The sequence below is a fragment of the Myxine glutinosa genome, chromosome 5, assembly GCF_964187855.1.
Source record: "Myxine glutinosa chromosome 5, kmMyxGlut1.1, whole genome shotgun sequence".
Lineage (NCBI taxonomy): Eukaryota > Metazoa > Chordata > Myxini > Myxiniformes > Myxinidae > Myxine > Myxine glutinosa.
The window spans coordinates 205,377,683-205,392,916 of NC_136265.1; the positions used below are offsets into that span (position 1 = coordinate 205,377,683).

The 15,234-nt window shown below is 43.2% G+C and overlaps 2 protein-coding genes across 7 annotated transcripts in view; one reads left to right on the forward strand and one right to left on the reverse strand.

Annotated features, from left to right (window-relative positions):
• Positions 1-10,015, reverse strand: part of LOC137426469 (solute carrier family 22 member 6-B) — a 40,115-nt gene extending 30,100 nt beyond the window's left edge. For 5 of the 6 annotated variants that reach the window (XM_078779394.1, XM_068115025.2, XM_068115026.2 and 2 more), the window contains exons 1-2: positions 9,541-9,994; positions 1,188-1,291 (exon numbers count right to left, since the gene is read on the reverse strand). In XM_078779394.1, coding sequence (XP_078635520.1) covers positions 1,188-1,291; positions 9,541-9,942 — 506 coding nt within the window. In that variant the 5' untranslated portion in view covers positions 9,943-9,994. Of the gene's footprint in view, positions 1-1,187; positions 1,292-9,540 lie in introns of all 6 variants that reach the window. The other variant, XM_068115024.2, reaches the window with a different exon arrangement.
• Positions 10,016-10,053: 38 nt separating this feature from the next.
• Positions 10,054-14,201, forward strand: LOC144892456 (uncharacterized). Its single transcript, XM_078779395.1, has 2 exons — positions 10,054-10,287; positions 10,769-14,201. Exon 2 carries the CDS (start codon positions 10,772-10,774, stop codon positions 12,377-12,379), a length of 1,608 nt encoding a protein of 535 aa, XP_078635521.1. The 5' UTR covers positions 10,054-10,287; positions 10,769-10,771; the 3' UTR covers positions 12,380-14,201.
• Positions 14,202-15,234: the final 1,033 nt, after the last annotated feature.

A 15,234-nucleotide genomic window follows, 5' to 3' on the forward strand; every position in this document is an offset into this window, starting at 1 on the left:
CCATACCTTCCCCACCTCATCTGCGCTCTCCCGTCCTACACTCCACTCCCCGAACCTACCCTCCTCCTCCTCCTCTCTTCCCCACCTCATCTGCGCTCTCCCCTCCTCCACTCCACTCCCTGACCCTGACCCTACCCTCCTCCTCCTCCTCCTCCCTTCCCCACCTCATCTGCACTCTACCCTCCTCCTCCCTTCCCCTTCCCCACCTCATCTGCACTCTACCCTCCTCCACTCCACTCCCCGAACCTACCCTCCTCCTCCTCCTCTCTTCCCCACCTCATCTGCGCTCTCCCCTCCTCCACTCCACTCCCTGACCCTATTCTCCTCCTCCTCCTCCTCCCTTCCCCACCTCATCTGCACTCTACCCTCCTCCTCCCTTCCCCTTCCCCACCTCATCTGCACTCTACCCTCCTCCACTCCACTCCCCGACCGTCCTCCACTCCACTCCCCGACCGTCCTCCACTCCACTCCCCGACCGTCCTCCACTCCCCGACCCTACCCTCCTCCACTCCACTCCCCTACCCTCCTCCACTCCCCTCCCCGACCCTACCCTCCTCCTCCCTTCCCCTTCCCCACCTCATCTGCACTCTACCCTCCTCCACTCCACTCCCCGACACTACCCTCCTCCACTCCACGCCACTCCCCGACCCTACCCTCCTCCACTCCACTCCCCGACCCTACCCTCCTCCACTCCACTCCCCGACCCTACCCTCCTCCACTCCACTCCCCGACCCTACCCTCCTCCACTCCACTCCCCGACCCTCCTCCACTCCACTCCCCGACCCTACCCTCCTCCACTCCACTCCCCAACCCTACCCTCCTCCTCCTTCTGTCAGTGGCAGCTTTCCTTCTCTTTTCTGAGTGACCTGCTTCCAAAGCAGAGTAAACCGTTTTGGATTTGTCTCTATTGGCGACGATTGTTGTCCACTCTTGTAACTATTGTTTGTAACTGTGTGATCATTGTCAAGTCATTCACGTACCTGTTTGATGATTTTGATTTTGTCGGTCTGCCTCGGTTGGTTTGGCCTACCGATTTCTCTTTTTTCCTCCCTGACGCCGCAACATTAATCCTTATCTTGTCCCATCGTCTATCCCCTTCCCTATTCCAGCTCTCCCTCGATCTACTTCCATACAATTGCTATAATAAAACAACAAACATAAGAAAGTGTAATAATAATGTGACGTACTTATCAGCCAATCCACCAAAAATGAGTGCTCCGACCAATACACCTCCCATGAATACAGATTGAGTCATTTGCTTCAGGGGTCGATTCCTGCACACCAGATTCCACTGTGGACGACACAGACGGAATGATTTTCACAAGCTATCCTTATGTCTATGTTCATGAAGACAAAGTGAAATGACGTTTTCCACATGTAGCAATCAATGACTTTCATTACTCATCTGTTCCATCATCTCAACAACCGCATCTGACAATGAATACCGACACATGAAACCACCAAGGAAAGAATCACGTCTCCGCTGAGGAAGCCAATTAGATGGATTTTTCGGTGAGTGAATCAATTGTACAGAATCAATCAGAAAGCAATCGGACACATAGACATCATATCCCAGTACAATGCCTGTTTGCAAAATGGATGTCTGTATCTATTCTACAAAAGCGATATATATATATATATATATATGAATGAGCTCAAAATGAGGGGAGAGCATGATGATCACTCCTGATCCCAACGGATAAGATGTGATGGTCTGCGCATGTGTGGGATTTCTTATTTGTTGGGATCAGGAGTGCTTGTCACGCTCTCTGTACTTTTGATATGTGTGTGTATGTATGTATGTGTGTGTGTGTGTGTGTATGTATGTGTGTGTGTATGTATGTGTGTGTGTGTGTGTGTGTGTGTGTGTGTGTGTGTGTGTGTGTGTGTGTGTGTGTGTGTATGTATGTATGTATGTGTGTGTGTGTGTGTGTGTGTGTATGTATGTGTGTGTGTGTGTGTATGTATGTGTGTGTGTGTGTGTGTGTATGTATGTGTGTGTGCGTGTGTATGTATGTGTGTGTGTGTGTGTATGTATGTGTGTGTGTGTGTGTGTGTGTGTGTGTGTGTGTGTGTGTGTGTGTGTGTATGTATGTATGTATGTATGCGTGTATGTATATATGTGTATATGTATATACACATACATACGAGCTTGGCTCGGCTCACTTTGCTCACCTCACCACGCGTCGTTACAAAGGAGCAAGCGTGTTTTCGTTGAGGATAATGACAGTTGAGTTTGGGATAATAAGCCAAGAGTGAAGGTGAGCAGAGTCTTAACATTCGCAGTTTCACCACAATAGGGTTTCTGGCAGATCTTGTGTGTCCTGCAGGAATACTTGGGGGACAGAGCGCGGACAGAGCTGGTGGAGCAAGGCCAAAGAGGAGTCGGTAGAAGACAGAAAGACACCTACCTGCCTGCGGTGAGTGAGTGAAAGGCCCTCAGAATCAGCTTCATCGTGGGAGATTCCAATGATTCTGAACGCTTTGGTTTGAACCGCGTGAAGCCGAGTTAGGTGTGAGGCAGGAGCACTGGCCCAGAGAGGAGAGTAGTATTTCATTGAGCTGTGGATGAAAGCTTTGTATGTGTTGAGGAGATCAGAAGTGCCCAGAAAGGACTTCGCACGAAGGAGGATGCACAGTCAGCGAATGGCTTTGGAGGCCAGCTTTGAAATGTGGTTTTCCCAAGAAAGGTCATGGCAGATAGTGAGACCCAAAAGCTTGAGCGACAGAACTTCTTGGAGAGGATTGTTGAGAAAGTGGATGGGAGGGTTGTCCAGATGGTCTATTCGTAGAGACATAGTAAGAGTGTGAGATTTGTCAGGATTGAAAGACATGTTCCACTTGTTTGACCAGTTTGTGATATTGTCCAGGTCTGCAGAGAGTGAAGAAGCTGCTGCCTGCCGATCTGAGTGTTGAGATATGGAGTGGCAGAGAGTGGAGTCATCAGCAAAGAGATAGAGAGGATTTTCCAGAGAGTCGGAGAGATCATTAATGAAGACCAGAAAAAGCACAGGGCCCAGAACACTACCTTGGGGAACTCCAGCCAGAACAGGAAGGGGAGAAGACAGAATTCCATTCAATGCCACACGTTGACTGTGACCAGAAAGAAAGTCTGCAAGCCATGCGTGGAGGTTTCCATGGATACCATACGAGGGGAGTTTGGTGAGCAGGGCGGGTTGCCAGACCGTATCGAAGGCACGAAATATGTCAAGGGAGACGGCTATGATTTCCGGTTTGGCATTTAGGACCTCCATCCATTGTTGAGACAGCAGAAGCAGCATGTCCAGAGTAGAATGACCTGGTCTGAATCCAAATTGATGATCAGAGATCAAGCCATTGGAGAAGAGGAAGGATTTGATATCCGAAGCAATGATGGATTGCATGACCTTGCTGATAATTGGGAGAAGGCTGATTGGTCTGTAGTTGCAAGGATCTGTTTTTGCACCTTTCTTGTGTAAACGGCAATGTTTGCTGATTTCCAAGCAGATGGCAGATGACCTTGAGCAAAAGAGAGGGTGAAGAGAACAGAGAGAGGGTGAGATAGAGCAGCGGAGCAGGATTTTAGGACCCGTGGGCTGATGCTGTCTGGTCCAGTTGCAGAATCAGTCGAGGTTTGACAGCAACTTCTCCACCTTGTCAGGAGAGAAGGACACAGAGCCCAGCAGCAGCTGGGTACGACTGGGTACGGTGGGTACAGAGAGGGATGGGTTTGGGACACAAGATTTTGAGGCAAACACAGAGTTGAGGCAGTCAGCTTTTTCTCGTGCGGAGTCAGCTGTGTAGCTATTTGAGGTAAAGGAGGGGATGGAGGAGGAACAAACATCAGAAACAGATTTGACCAGACACCACCAGGATTTGGAGGAGGGAGACAGGTTTGAGAGTTCAGTCTTGAGATTAGAAAGATATTATTTCCTGCCTCTCCTGAGGGTAGACACACACTTGTCATGAGATTTGAGAAAGGAATGGAGATTGCCTTCAGTTGGATTTGCCTTCCAAGAGGCTAAGGCAAGTTGTTTCAGGGCAACTGCCTCACCACAAGATTCAGTGTACCATGGACAGGAGGAAGGGTATGACAACTGAAGATGAGATGGGATACATCTGTGCATGAGAGAGAGCAGTTTACTTTGGAAGAATTCCCAGGAAGAGTTGATGTCAGAGGCAGTAGAGATGGGAGACCAGTCCAGATGATTGATGACTGCTTGAAGTTTACAACCCCTTTTACAATTTTCACCTGTAGGTAACCTATAGCCTGCAATTACAATGCATTAAATCAGACATTTTCCTTCTTTATTTACACATCGCAACCCACAACTTTTATGTGAAAAACAAATTCTACTAATTTCAAAAGATTAATTTGAAAATACAAAACGAATATCTTCGTTGGATAAGTGTCTATCCCCTTACAATAACAATTGTAAATTAACAGACAGACAGATAGACAAATGAAAAATCGCTCAGCGAGCGACACTTGGCAAACGAGAACAAAGCAGAATGGCACTCAGTAGAGCATCCTTTTGACCTCAAAAATAATTAGTGGTTGAATTCAGTGACCTGATATGTAAATCCCATTCAAATTTCAAGTGAATCGGATGAAAATTGAGGATTTTAGAAATTTGAAATTGTTGTTGACCTTTGGGCCTATGCCGATCTCAAAAATAGTTGGTGGTTGATTTCAGTTCGCTGAAATGAAAATACTATTCAAATTTCAAGTCAATCTAATGAAAATGGAGGATTTTAGAAAATTCTAAAAAAGTGGTTGACCTTTGGCCTATGTTGCTCTTTTGGCCTATGGTGATCTCAAAAATAGTTGGTGGTTGAATTCAGTTTGCTATGTAAATCCCATTCAAATTTCAAGTGAATCGGATGAAAATTGAGGATTTTAGAAATTTGAAATTGTTGTTGACCTTTGGGCCTATGCCGATCTCAAAAATAGTTGGTGGTTGATTTCAGTTCGCTGAAATGAAAATACTATTCAAATTTCAAGTCAATCTAATGAAAATGGAGGATTTTAGAAAATTCTAAAAAAGTGGTTGACCTTTGGCCTATGTTGCTCTTTTGGCCTATGGTGATCTCAAAAATAGTTGGTGGTTGAATTCAGTTTGCTATGTAAATCCCATTCAAATTTCAAGTGAATCGGATGAAAATTGAGGATTTTAGAAATTTGAAATTGTTGTTGACCTTTGGGCCTATGCCGATCTCAAAAATAGTTGGTGGTTGATTTCAGTTCGCTGAAATGAAAATACTATTCAAATTTCAAGTCAATCTAATGAAAATGGAGGATTTTAGAAAATTCTAAAAAAGTGGTTGACCTTTGGCCTATGTTGCTCTTTTGGCCTATGGTGATCTCAAAAATAGTTGGTGGTTGAATTCAGTTTGCTATGTAAATCCCATTCAAATTTCAAGTGAATCGGATGAAAATTGAGGATTTTAGAAATTTGAAATTGTTGTTGACCTTTGGGCCTATGCCGATCTCAAAAATAGTTGGTGGTTGATTTCAGTTCGCTGAAATGAAAATACTATTCAAATTTCAAGTCAATCTAATGAAAATGGAGGATTTTAGAAAATTCTAAAAAAGTGGTTGACCTTTGGCCTATGTTGCTCTTTTGGCCTATGGTGATCTCAAAAATAGTTGGTGGTTGAATTCAGTTTGCTATGTAAATCCCATTCAAATTTCAAGTGAATCGGATGAAAATTGAGGATTTTAGAAATTTGAAATTGTTGTTGACCTTTGGGCCTATGCCGATCTCAAAAATAGTTGGTGGTTGATTTCAGTTCGCTGAAATGAAAATACTATTCAAATTTCAAGTCAATCTAATGAAAATGGAGGATTTTAGAAAATTCTAAAAAAGTGGTTGACCTTTGGCCTATGTTGACCTTTTGGCCTAAGCTGATTTCAAAAATAGTTGTTGGTTGAATTAAGTTAGCCGATATGTAAATCCTATTCAAATTTCAAGTCAATCTAATGAAAATTGAGGATTTTAGAAATGTGAAAAAAGCGGTTGACCTTTTGACCTCAAAAATATATATGATTTTGTCGGACCACGAACTCTACCATTTGGTGAAGTTTCGTGAAGATCGGTTTAAAATTGTGACCTGTAGGCAAGTATAAGTGAGCGGACGCGGAAACACACACACACACACACACACACACGCACACACACACACACACAAACACACACACACACACACACACACACACACACACACACACACACACACACACACACACACACACACACGCAAAAAAAACAAAAAACATTTGGCCAAGTAACAAACGGACTCAAATGCAATACCCTCTTCTCAGGCGAGGGCAATAAGAATACAAGTAACTTTACTACAACTGAACTTGATACTTATTCACTTCATTTTACTGTTGTCATACTGCACTAACTGTGATACTGTTGAATATGTTACTGCAGGCCTGGTGTTGACTTAACGGTTAAGGCGATTGCCTTAGGATCTTAAGAGTATTGAGTTTCAGTATCACACATTCATTTTGTTCAAGTTCTTCAAACTCGTAAAAAACTTCTAAAGTGTTCAATTTCACCCATCCGCTGGCTTTCAATTTGAGAATGTTCAATATCCCACTATCTTTTGATGACGTCAGCGAGTTGTTTGTCACTCTGGAGCCAACATGCAGCATGTCCTAAATTCTTGCTGAACCGGTTGTGGGGATCATGCTTCAATTAGTGGTGGCATTTGCATCGCACTCAGCCAAAAGGACTGCCAATGTAGTGGGATGTGCTACCACACCATATACAGAGCAGTTCTTCCATTATCCTCCACTTGGCTTCAACAGACTCCTTCAATAACACCCACACACAGCACTTCCTCCTACCTTTTTTTGAACACTTTTTACCTCCGCCACCAAAGGTGGATGGAGGTTATGTTTCCACCCCTGTCTGTTTATGAACAAAATATCTCAAAAGGTTGTGGACGGATTCGGACGAAATTTGAGAGAGATGTAGCGTATGTCACAAGGACGAAATGATAAGATTTTGGTGAAGATCGGATTCGGATATGAGAATTATTTAATTTTTAAAGTGATTCTTCACCATTGGGAGATAGGACCGAAAACGATACATAGCATGATGTCTCAAAAAGTTGAGGACAGATTTGGATGAAACTTGGTGGACCAGTTGTGTGTCTGAAAAGGACAAATAGATTTAATTTTGGCGAAGATCTGAATATGGATTCGGATATGAGAATTCCCCAGTTTTAGGACCCGCAGAGAAGACAACTGAGAAGGAAGTTGAGGAAGCGATGAAAGCAATGAAGAGTAGAAAAGCGGGAGGGCCGACGGGAGTTGTGGGAGATATGTTGAAGGCAGCAGGAAGTTGGGGTGTGAAGAGAATGACAGAGATCTGTAATCTGGTGGTGAAAGAAGGCCGCATTCCAGTGGATTGGGAACTGAGTACCCTCGTCCCTCTATACAAGGGGAAAGGTGACCCTCTGGAGTGTGGCTCGTAGCGAGCGATAAAGTTATTGGAGCATGGAATGAAGGTATTGGAGAGGGTGTTGGAGAGGAGGATAAGGAAGAAGGTGAAGATCGACGAAATGCAGTTGGGATTTATGCCAGGAAGAGGAACGACAGACGCGCTTTTCATTGTGAGGCAGTTGCAGGAGAAGTACATGGATAAGAGGAAGAAGTTGTTTTTTGGGTTTGTTGATCTGGAGAAAGCATTCGATAGGGTTCCACGCAAAGTATTGACATGGGCATTGAGGAAGTTAGGAGTGGAGGAATGGTTGATCAGAGTAGTGATGGCAATGTACAAAAGAGCACGCACTGCTGTAAGGACGAAGGACGGGAACAGTGGTGAGATTGAGGTGAAGGTGGGAGTGCATCAGGGATCGGTACTAAGTCCACTACTATTTGTAGCTGTGATGGAGGTGCTGGCTCAGAACGTAAAGGAGGGTTTACCGTGGGAGTTGTTGTATGCAGATGATCTGGTGTTGATTGCGGTAAGTATGGATGGACTGAAGGAAAAGATGAACAAGTGGAAGGAATGTATGGAGACAAAAGGTCTGAAGGTGAATATCGGAAAGACGAAGGTGATGGCAAGTGGTAAAGCATGTGGTGAGGTGGAAAGAACTGGGAAGTGGCCATGTGCTGTGTGCAGGAAGGGTGTCGGAGTGAACTCCATTCAATGTACAATGTGCGCTGAGTGTGTTCATAAAAAATGTAGTGGTCTGAGAGGGTCATTAACCAGTGTGGCAGCTACATTCAAATGTAAGGTGTGCACAGAGGGAGCTGCAGATGGAGGAAATGTTGAGTTGGATCTTGGAGACGGCGTGAAGCTGGAAGGTGCAAAAACATTTTGCTACCTCGGAGACATACTGAATGGAGAATGTGGATCAGACTCGGCAACGGTTGCTAGAGTGAGATGTGCATGGAAGAACTTCCGGGAACTGAGTGGCGTGCTGATGAGGGGAGTGTCGTTGAAGCTGAAGGGAAAGGTGTATGCTGCATGTGTGAGAAGGGTTATGATTTATGGGAGCGAGACATGGGTAATGAACGTAGAGCAGCAACGAAGGCTGGAAAGGGTGGAAATGCGAATGGTTTGGTGGATGTGTGGAGTATCGTTGAGAGAGGAAGACAAATGATGAATTGCGAAAGATGATGGGAATAGAGCCTCTGATGGATGCTGTGAAGAGAAACAGTTTGAGATGGTTTGGTCATGTGTTGAGGAAGGATGAAAGTGACTGGTTGAGAAGTGATGGAAATGAATGTAGAAGGAAGTAAAGGATGGGGAAGACCGAGAAAGACTGGCTCAAGGTGGTGGAAGAAGAAATGCGGGCAAGGGGGTTAACAAGAGGAGATGTAGAAAATAGGGCAAAATGGAGAATATTGTCATGGGGACCGCACGGCTCACCCCCGTTCTAGCAGGGAAAATGACCTTAAAACGCATGTTGTTGTTATATATGAGCATTATTTTATTATTTTAAGTGATTCTTCACCATTGGGAGATGTGGACAAAAACGATACATAGCAGGATATCTCAAAAACCTAAGGATGGATTTGAACGAAACTCGTTGGACAGGTTGTGTGGCTGACAAGGACAAATATATTCGATTTTGGTGAAGATCTGAATATGGATTCGGATATGAGAATTATTTAATTTGTTAAGTGATTCTTCACCATTGGGAGATACGGTCAAAAACGATACATAGCAGGATATCTCAAAAACTTAAGGATGGATTTGGACGAAACTTGGTGGACAGGTTGTGTGTGTGACAAGGACGATTCGATTCAATTTTGGTGAAGATCCGGATCCAGATGCAGCTAGTAGAATTTTTTCAGTGATTCTTCACCATTGAGTGATATGGTCAAGCAGGTATGCTCTCTACTGAGCGCCGTTCTAGTTCATTTATATTTCTCTGAGCGATTGTAATTTATATCTCCTCATAGGCTTATTATATACATATTCATTATTATACATTTGAAGCCACAGTTCACACAAAATTGTTGTTGATTCGAAAATTCAGACCCCTTCTGATATTGTGATCGCAATGTCCATTATGGTGCGTCTTGTCATTCACCTCCGTTACAATTGTGGATGAGAACTCACTCGTGTCGTACTCCCATCCGTCGACACAGCCCTCTGTCTCTACGTCGTCTGGCACGTCCGCGGAGTCGTTAAGCAGCAGCTGCCACTGCGGTCGGACGTAGCGACTGCACCTGCTCAGAGAGTCTTGTTCCCAAGGAATGGCGATCCTCAGGAGGTTCTCCTTGCTCAGGTTCCAGGGAGAGTCCTGCCGAGCCTCGAGCGACGCGTTCTCCAGCCATGGGATCCGGCAACGGTGCTGAGGAGTTGCTGCCAAAAAAACATGGCCCACAAAATGGCAGGGAATATCTAACAAAAACAAAGAGAGAAAGCAAACGTGTAGGACCTGGAACTTCCCACTCGCTCCTACAACCTTGAGCACATTAGCAAAGGCCATGCTTTGGGAAAGAAAATCGGTTTGGTGTGTCTATGTCTGTGATGAAAGTGAAACAATGGAGTCAATCATTTACGCAATGAGGACTTTTGCCACCAAGGGTTAAGGTCAAATGTATTTCATTTCATTTGTTTAATGTGGGCATGGGGAGCCTCCAGTCCCTGGGCCACATGTTTTGATCCGTCGCGCATGGTTATATTTTGTTCAGTACTTTATGTAGCTATTATCACAACTTAAGAATAGCATCAATGAGGAGCCTCAAGAACATTTTAAGAATAGCAAGAACAAGTATTGCCCCCAACTTGGGCGCTCTCATCAAAAGGAAGCAATTTCTGAAGTCACATTAGGGTAAGTTACCTTTAAAATTCTTCGTATTATGACAATTATTTAAATATGTATGGTTTCCTCTGTTACTTTTGTTTAGTTATCGTCAATAACCAGGATGTTTAGTTACATTACAATCATTTTTAGCTCACCGGGAACAAATATTGTTCAGGGCAGGTAGTAAGGGAAACATATGAAAATCTGTTAACTAAATTGTTACCAAAAAATTTCTTCACCAATATGTTTGTAAAGGTGTGTAATAACATATGTTAAAATGTTGAAGGTCAACTCCCGTGGGAAACCCAGAAAAAAAGCTGTTGAATTCGGGTACTGAAAAATTATTTTCGAGAATTTTTATTTTTTTTAATCGGCCCTTAAGTAACTTATGAGGGGTCAAATAAGGGTTTTTCATGATTCTGAGTTGATTGTTAACATTTATATTTCACCACAGACACTCCTTTGTGGAAAAATAATTTCTAAATATATCTCATTTTCTACTTTGCAGGACATGGAGTCTAGCAATATGGATGAAGACGTTACTCCACCTGTGCTCAATTGCTTCATCTGTGCACGCTCGGATACACCAGCTGAAAGGCTCATACAGGCAACTCCAAAGGGATACTCAACTTTATTGAAACAAGCAGAAACTGTCGAAAATGTTACTGTTGTGGAACGTATGAAGGAGGCTCAAAAGGAAGGAAAACTGAGGTACCACCAGAAGTGTAAAAATGATCTGTACAACAACTTTGTTGCAACCACCAAGAAGTCAGCTCAAGCATCAAAGGCAGAGAAAGAGTCATCAAAGTTGAAGAGAAGACGCACTACTTGTGAGTTCAGTTCATCAACTGGCTGCAGTTCTAGAAGATCACAGTCAGTTGACCTCCTGTATAAGGATGTATGCATTCTTTGCAACCAACCAGCCCAGCTCTACAAAAATAATCCAGCACAAGCTAGAAAGAAATACAGAGTGCCAGATAATTTGACTGCAGATACACTGAAGGCAAGCTTGCTGAAGACAGCACGGAGTCGCGGGGATGACTGGGGCACTGAAGTCACTGGACGCCTGGAAGGGATCAACGACTTGGTAGCAGAAGAAACACTGTACCATTTGCGATGCAAACTTATGTTTGCGAGAGGTGACAGTTTGTCCAAGACTGATGAGGAAGGAAAAAGGAAGAGAGGACAGAGGAGTATTGATGAGGAGCGAGAGGCAGTTTTTATTGAATTCTGCGAATGGTTAGATTCAGAATTAGAGCATGGGGTAATGAACATGGACCAAGTCCATGAAAAGCTGCAGGAGTTTGATCAGTCACCAGAGAAGAGCCTTTCTTATTCAAAGCATTGGCTAAAGATAAAACTTCTAGAGAAATACGAAGACACCTTGTATTTCACAACACAGGAAAGAAGGGCAGATGTACTCTGTCTCAAAGATGGCACCGACAATATTCTGCGAGAGCATCATGCTAATCTTGACCATGGAGATGAGAAGACTCAGATCATAAAGACGGCACTCAAGTTCATATCCAATGATATTGCCTTGATTGATTTAGGTCCAAAGTCATACCCCACCACACACAGTATGACTGACATCGATAGTCAGCTGACACTTGTTCCTGCAAGCCTTCAGATGTTCTTGAGACCGATTGTCAAGACAGACGAAAGAGTTGCCGTTTGGGGGCAGAATTTTATTAAGGCCTGTCGACCTCGGTCTGGAGTATTGCCACACCAAATGGGGCTTGCCATACAACTTGATCATAGATTTGGGTCAAAATGGATGCTCAACAAGTTCCACCGGCTGGGATACACCGAGTCTTACACGGAGACACAAAACTACAAATACTGCTTCCTTAATAGTAGGAGTGGAGATGATGTTCCAGATACTTCTGGCACTCTTGACACCATTGTGTGCATGGGTATGAGCCAGTTCCAACACTGGACCCCACGGCTCCTGAGGAGCTATTGCAGTTCACGAGCTGTAATTGTCATGGAGATTGCAGCAACCGGCGATGCAGCTGCAAGAAGAATGGGGTCACGTGCATCTCGGCCTGTGGAGTCTGTAATGGCATTACATGCAGAAACTGCAGTCATGATGTTGTTGAGTCTGAAGAAGACATAGACAATGACTGTTGAAACTTCTGACATTGTGAATGAGAAATAACTCTTGAGTATTATATATGTATGTGAAATAAAAGCTACTTTGTGTGTAAATGTAAAAGTGAAAATATAAATGTTAACAATCAACTCAGAATCATGAAAAACCCTTATTTGACCCCTCATAAGTTACTTAAGGGCCAATAAAAATAAAAAAAATTCTCGAAAATAATTTTTCGGTACCCGAATTCAACAGCTTTTTTTATGGGTTTCCCACGGGAGTTGAACTTCAACATTTTAACACATGTTATTACAAACCTTTACAAACATATTGGTGAAGAAATTTTTTGGTAACAATTTAGTTAACAGATTTGTGAAATATCTCATAAAATGCCCTTACTAAGGTATTAGCATCGTGCGGGGCCGGGCAGTATGCAAATACTCGGAGCTTCTCCGAAACGACACCCATGATTTCGATGAAACTTGACCACAACTTCTACCTACCGACTCCTCTATGGCCTTGCTCCCCCAGCTCTCTCTGTGCTCTGTCCCCCCAATATTCCTTCAGGTCGCACAAGATCTGCCAGCAACCCTCTTATGGTTAAACTGCCAAAATCAAGACTCTCTGCTCACCACTCCTTCATTCCCCTTTTCTCCCACCTCTGGAACAAACTCCCTCACTCTCTTCAATCCGACTCCTCCCTCCAGGTTTATAAAACAACTGTTCACCACCATCTCTTATCTTCCCCGTTCCAAAACCTTGATCTTTTCTACCTCCATTAATTCACCCCAGATCCACTTTTTTGAAATACCAACGTCTTTCCTGGAAGTCCTAGCAGTGTCCATGTTTGTTACCTCTCCCACCCCTTCCCATGCCTCCTTCCCCCAAACCCAATCCCTCCCACATATCTCCCGATGTCCCTGCTCTGAAATGTTGTGCTTGTGTGCTTCCTTCTCTCTCCCCATCTTGTCTCCCGCTCCCTTTATCTCATGTTTTATGTGTCAGTTTGTTTTTGTGATTAATGTTAGCTCTTACACGAGCCTCGATGTTGTACACACACACAAAAAAAAAAAACCTTCATCACCCGTGATATAACTGGGGATAACTAAGGTTCTGAAATCAAAAATAATCTCTTTAATCTTTTGGGTGTTCAACTTAACATTTTAACTGCCCCATGCAGGTAACGAAATTCTGAATCGTGTTCCTATACTCCAGTTCACTATCTTTAAGAAAATCGACAATCACAGTGTGATCGAAGTCGTTCCTGGAGGAAGTCGCTCATCCACAGAATGAGAGATGTAGTCAGGTTCACGATGTTTTTTCGTTCAAAATCATGGTAGATTAGCAAACCTATACATTTTTGGAAACGTTATTACATGGAAAATCTGAAAATCAATGTTTACATTTGCCAATTCCGACCAATTCGGTTCGACCAATTCCATTCGACCAATTCGACCAATCGTTTCGATCGACCATTCGACCAATTCGATCGATTCGATTCGATCGACCATTTCGATTTGCCAATCAATTTGACCGACCTTTGCTTGTGTGGAACGGACTGTGAAAACGATGCGGACTATATTGTCGGATACGACACACAGGACAGTGATGACGAACTCTAAATGGCATATTCTGTAATCGTGTATGTTTGATGCCATTGACTGCCTGTGTAGATGTGAAGTTGTACTGACCGCATGTGTACATATGATTTTGCTGACTGCCTGTGTATGTTTGGTGATATGAATTATTGTGACACATTTTGATGTTATTAACTGCCTGTACAAAATGATAACATGTATTTGATTATGCAACTTATCGTGAATATAAAGACAGTATTTTGCAATTCAAAACCTTTGATTCGTGTCTTACCATTCCCCATAGCACTAATTTGATACTTTCATTGGATTCCTTGTCCCTGAAAATATAGGTTTAGTATATTTTAAAAAGTTTTTAGGGTAATTAGAGGCAGAAAGAGAACAAAATATGTATTTTACAGTGGCCATTTTGAAAATCCAAAATGGCCGCCATACAGGTATCTCTCCAAATGTAAACATTGATTTTTAGTTTCCTTATGCTATAACCTTTCCAAAAATGTATAGGTTTGCGAATCTACCATGATTTTGAACGAAATATAATTTATCGACATAGTGAACCTGACTAATGGATTGACATCGAAGTTTTCCAGCCTCTCCAATAAATCAGTGTGGTTGAATTCTGGCGGATGCAGGTGAGAACTCTGTGAAGGTAGCTTGTGCATACCACCTGATTATATCAAGGTGTTGTTGTACGGTGTTCAGCAGGCACAGGACTGCGTCGTCGACAGATTTCCTTGGTTGATAGGCATCACTAGTGACAACAGAAGAAATCTAATGACAATTCTCTCCCAACACTTCATTACCTCCACCACCGAGGGTGGATGGAGATTATGTTTTCATCCCTGCCTGCTAGTTGGGTCTGTCTGTCGGTTGGTGAACAGGATATCTCAAAAAGTTGAGGATGGATTCGGTGGAGAGTTTGGGTATGTGACAATGACGAATTGATTAGATTTTGGTGAAGATTCGAATCCGGATCTGGATCTGAGAATTTTAAGTGATTCTTCACCATTGAGTGATAGTGCAAAAAAACGATAAATAACACATTTCAACAAGAAAGAGCAATTCAATGAACAAGAATTTAACAACTCGCTCTCCCCCCCCCCCCCCCCTTGTCTCCCGCTCCATTCATTGTATGTTTTATCTGTCTGTGCACGTTTTCATGTTGAATGTGTTAGTCGTTACAGGAGCCTCGATTCTGCATACAACAAAAAAAAATTGATGTACTTGGTGGCTCAAGATAAAGCCCCATTTGGGTTTCTTTGAACAGACATCATAATGCAAAAT

Excerpts from the sequence above, each read along its gene's own strand:
- LOC144892456 (XM_078779395.1), top strand. The coding sequence starts at position 10,772 with ATGGAGTCTAGCAATATGGATGAAGACGTTACTCCACCTGTGCTCAAT.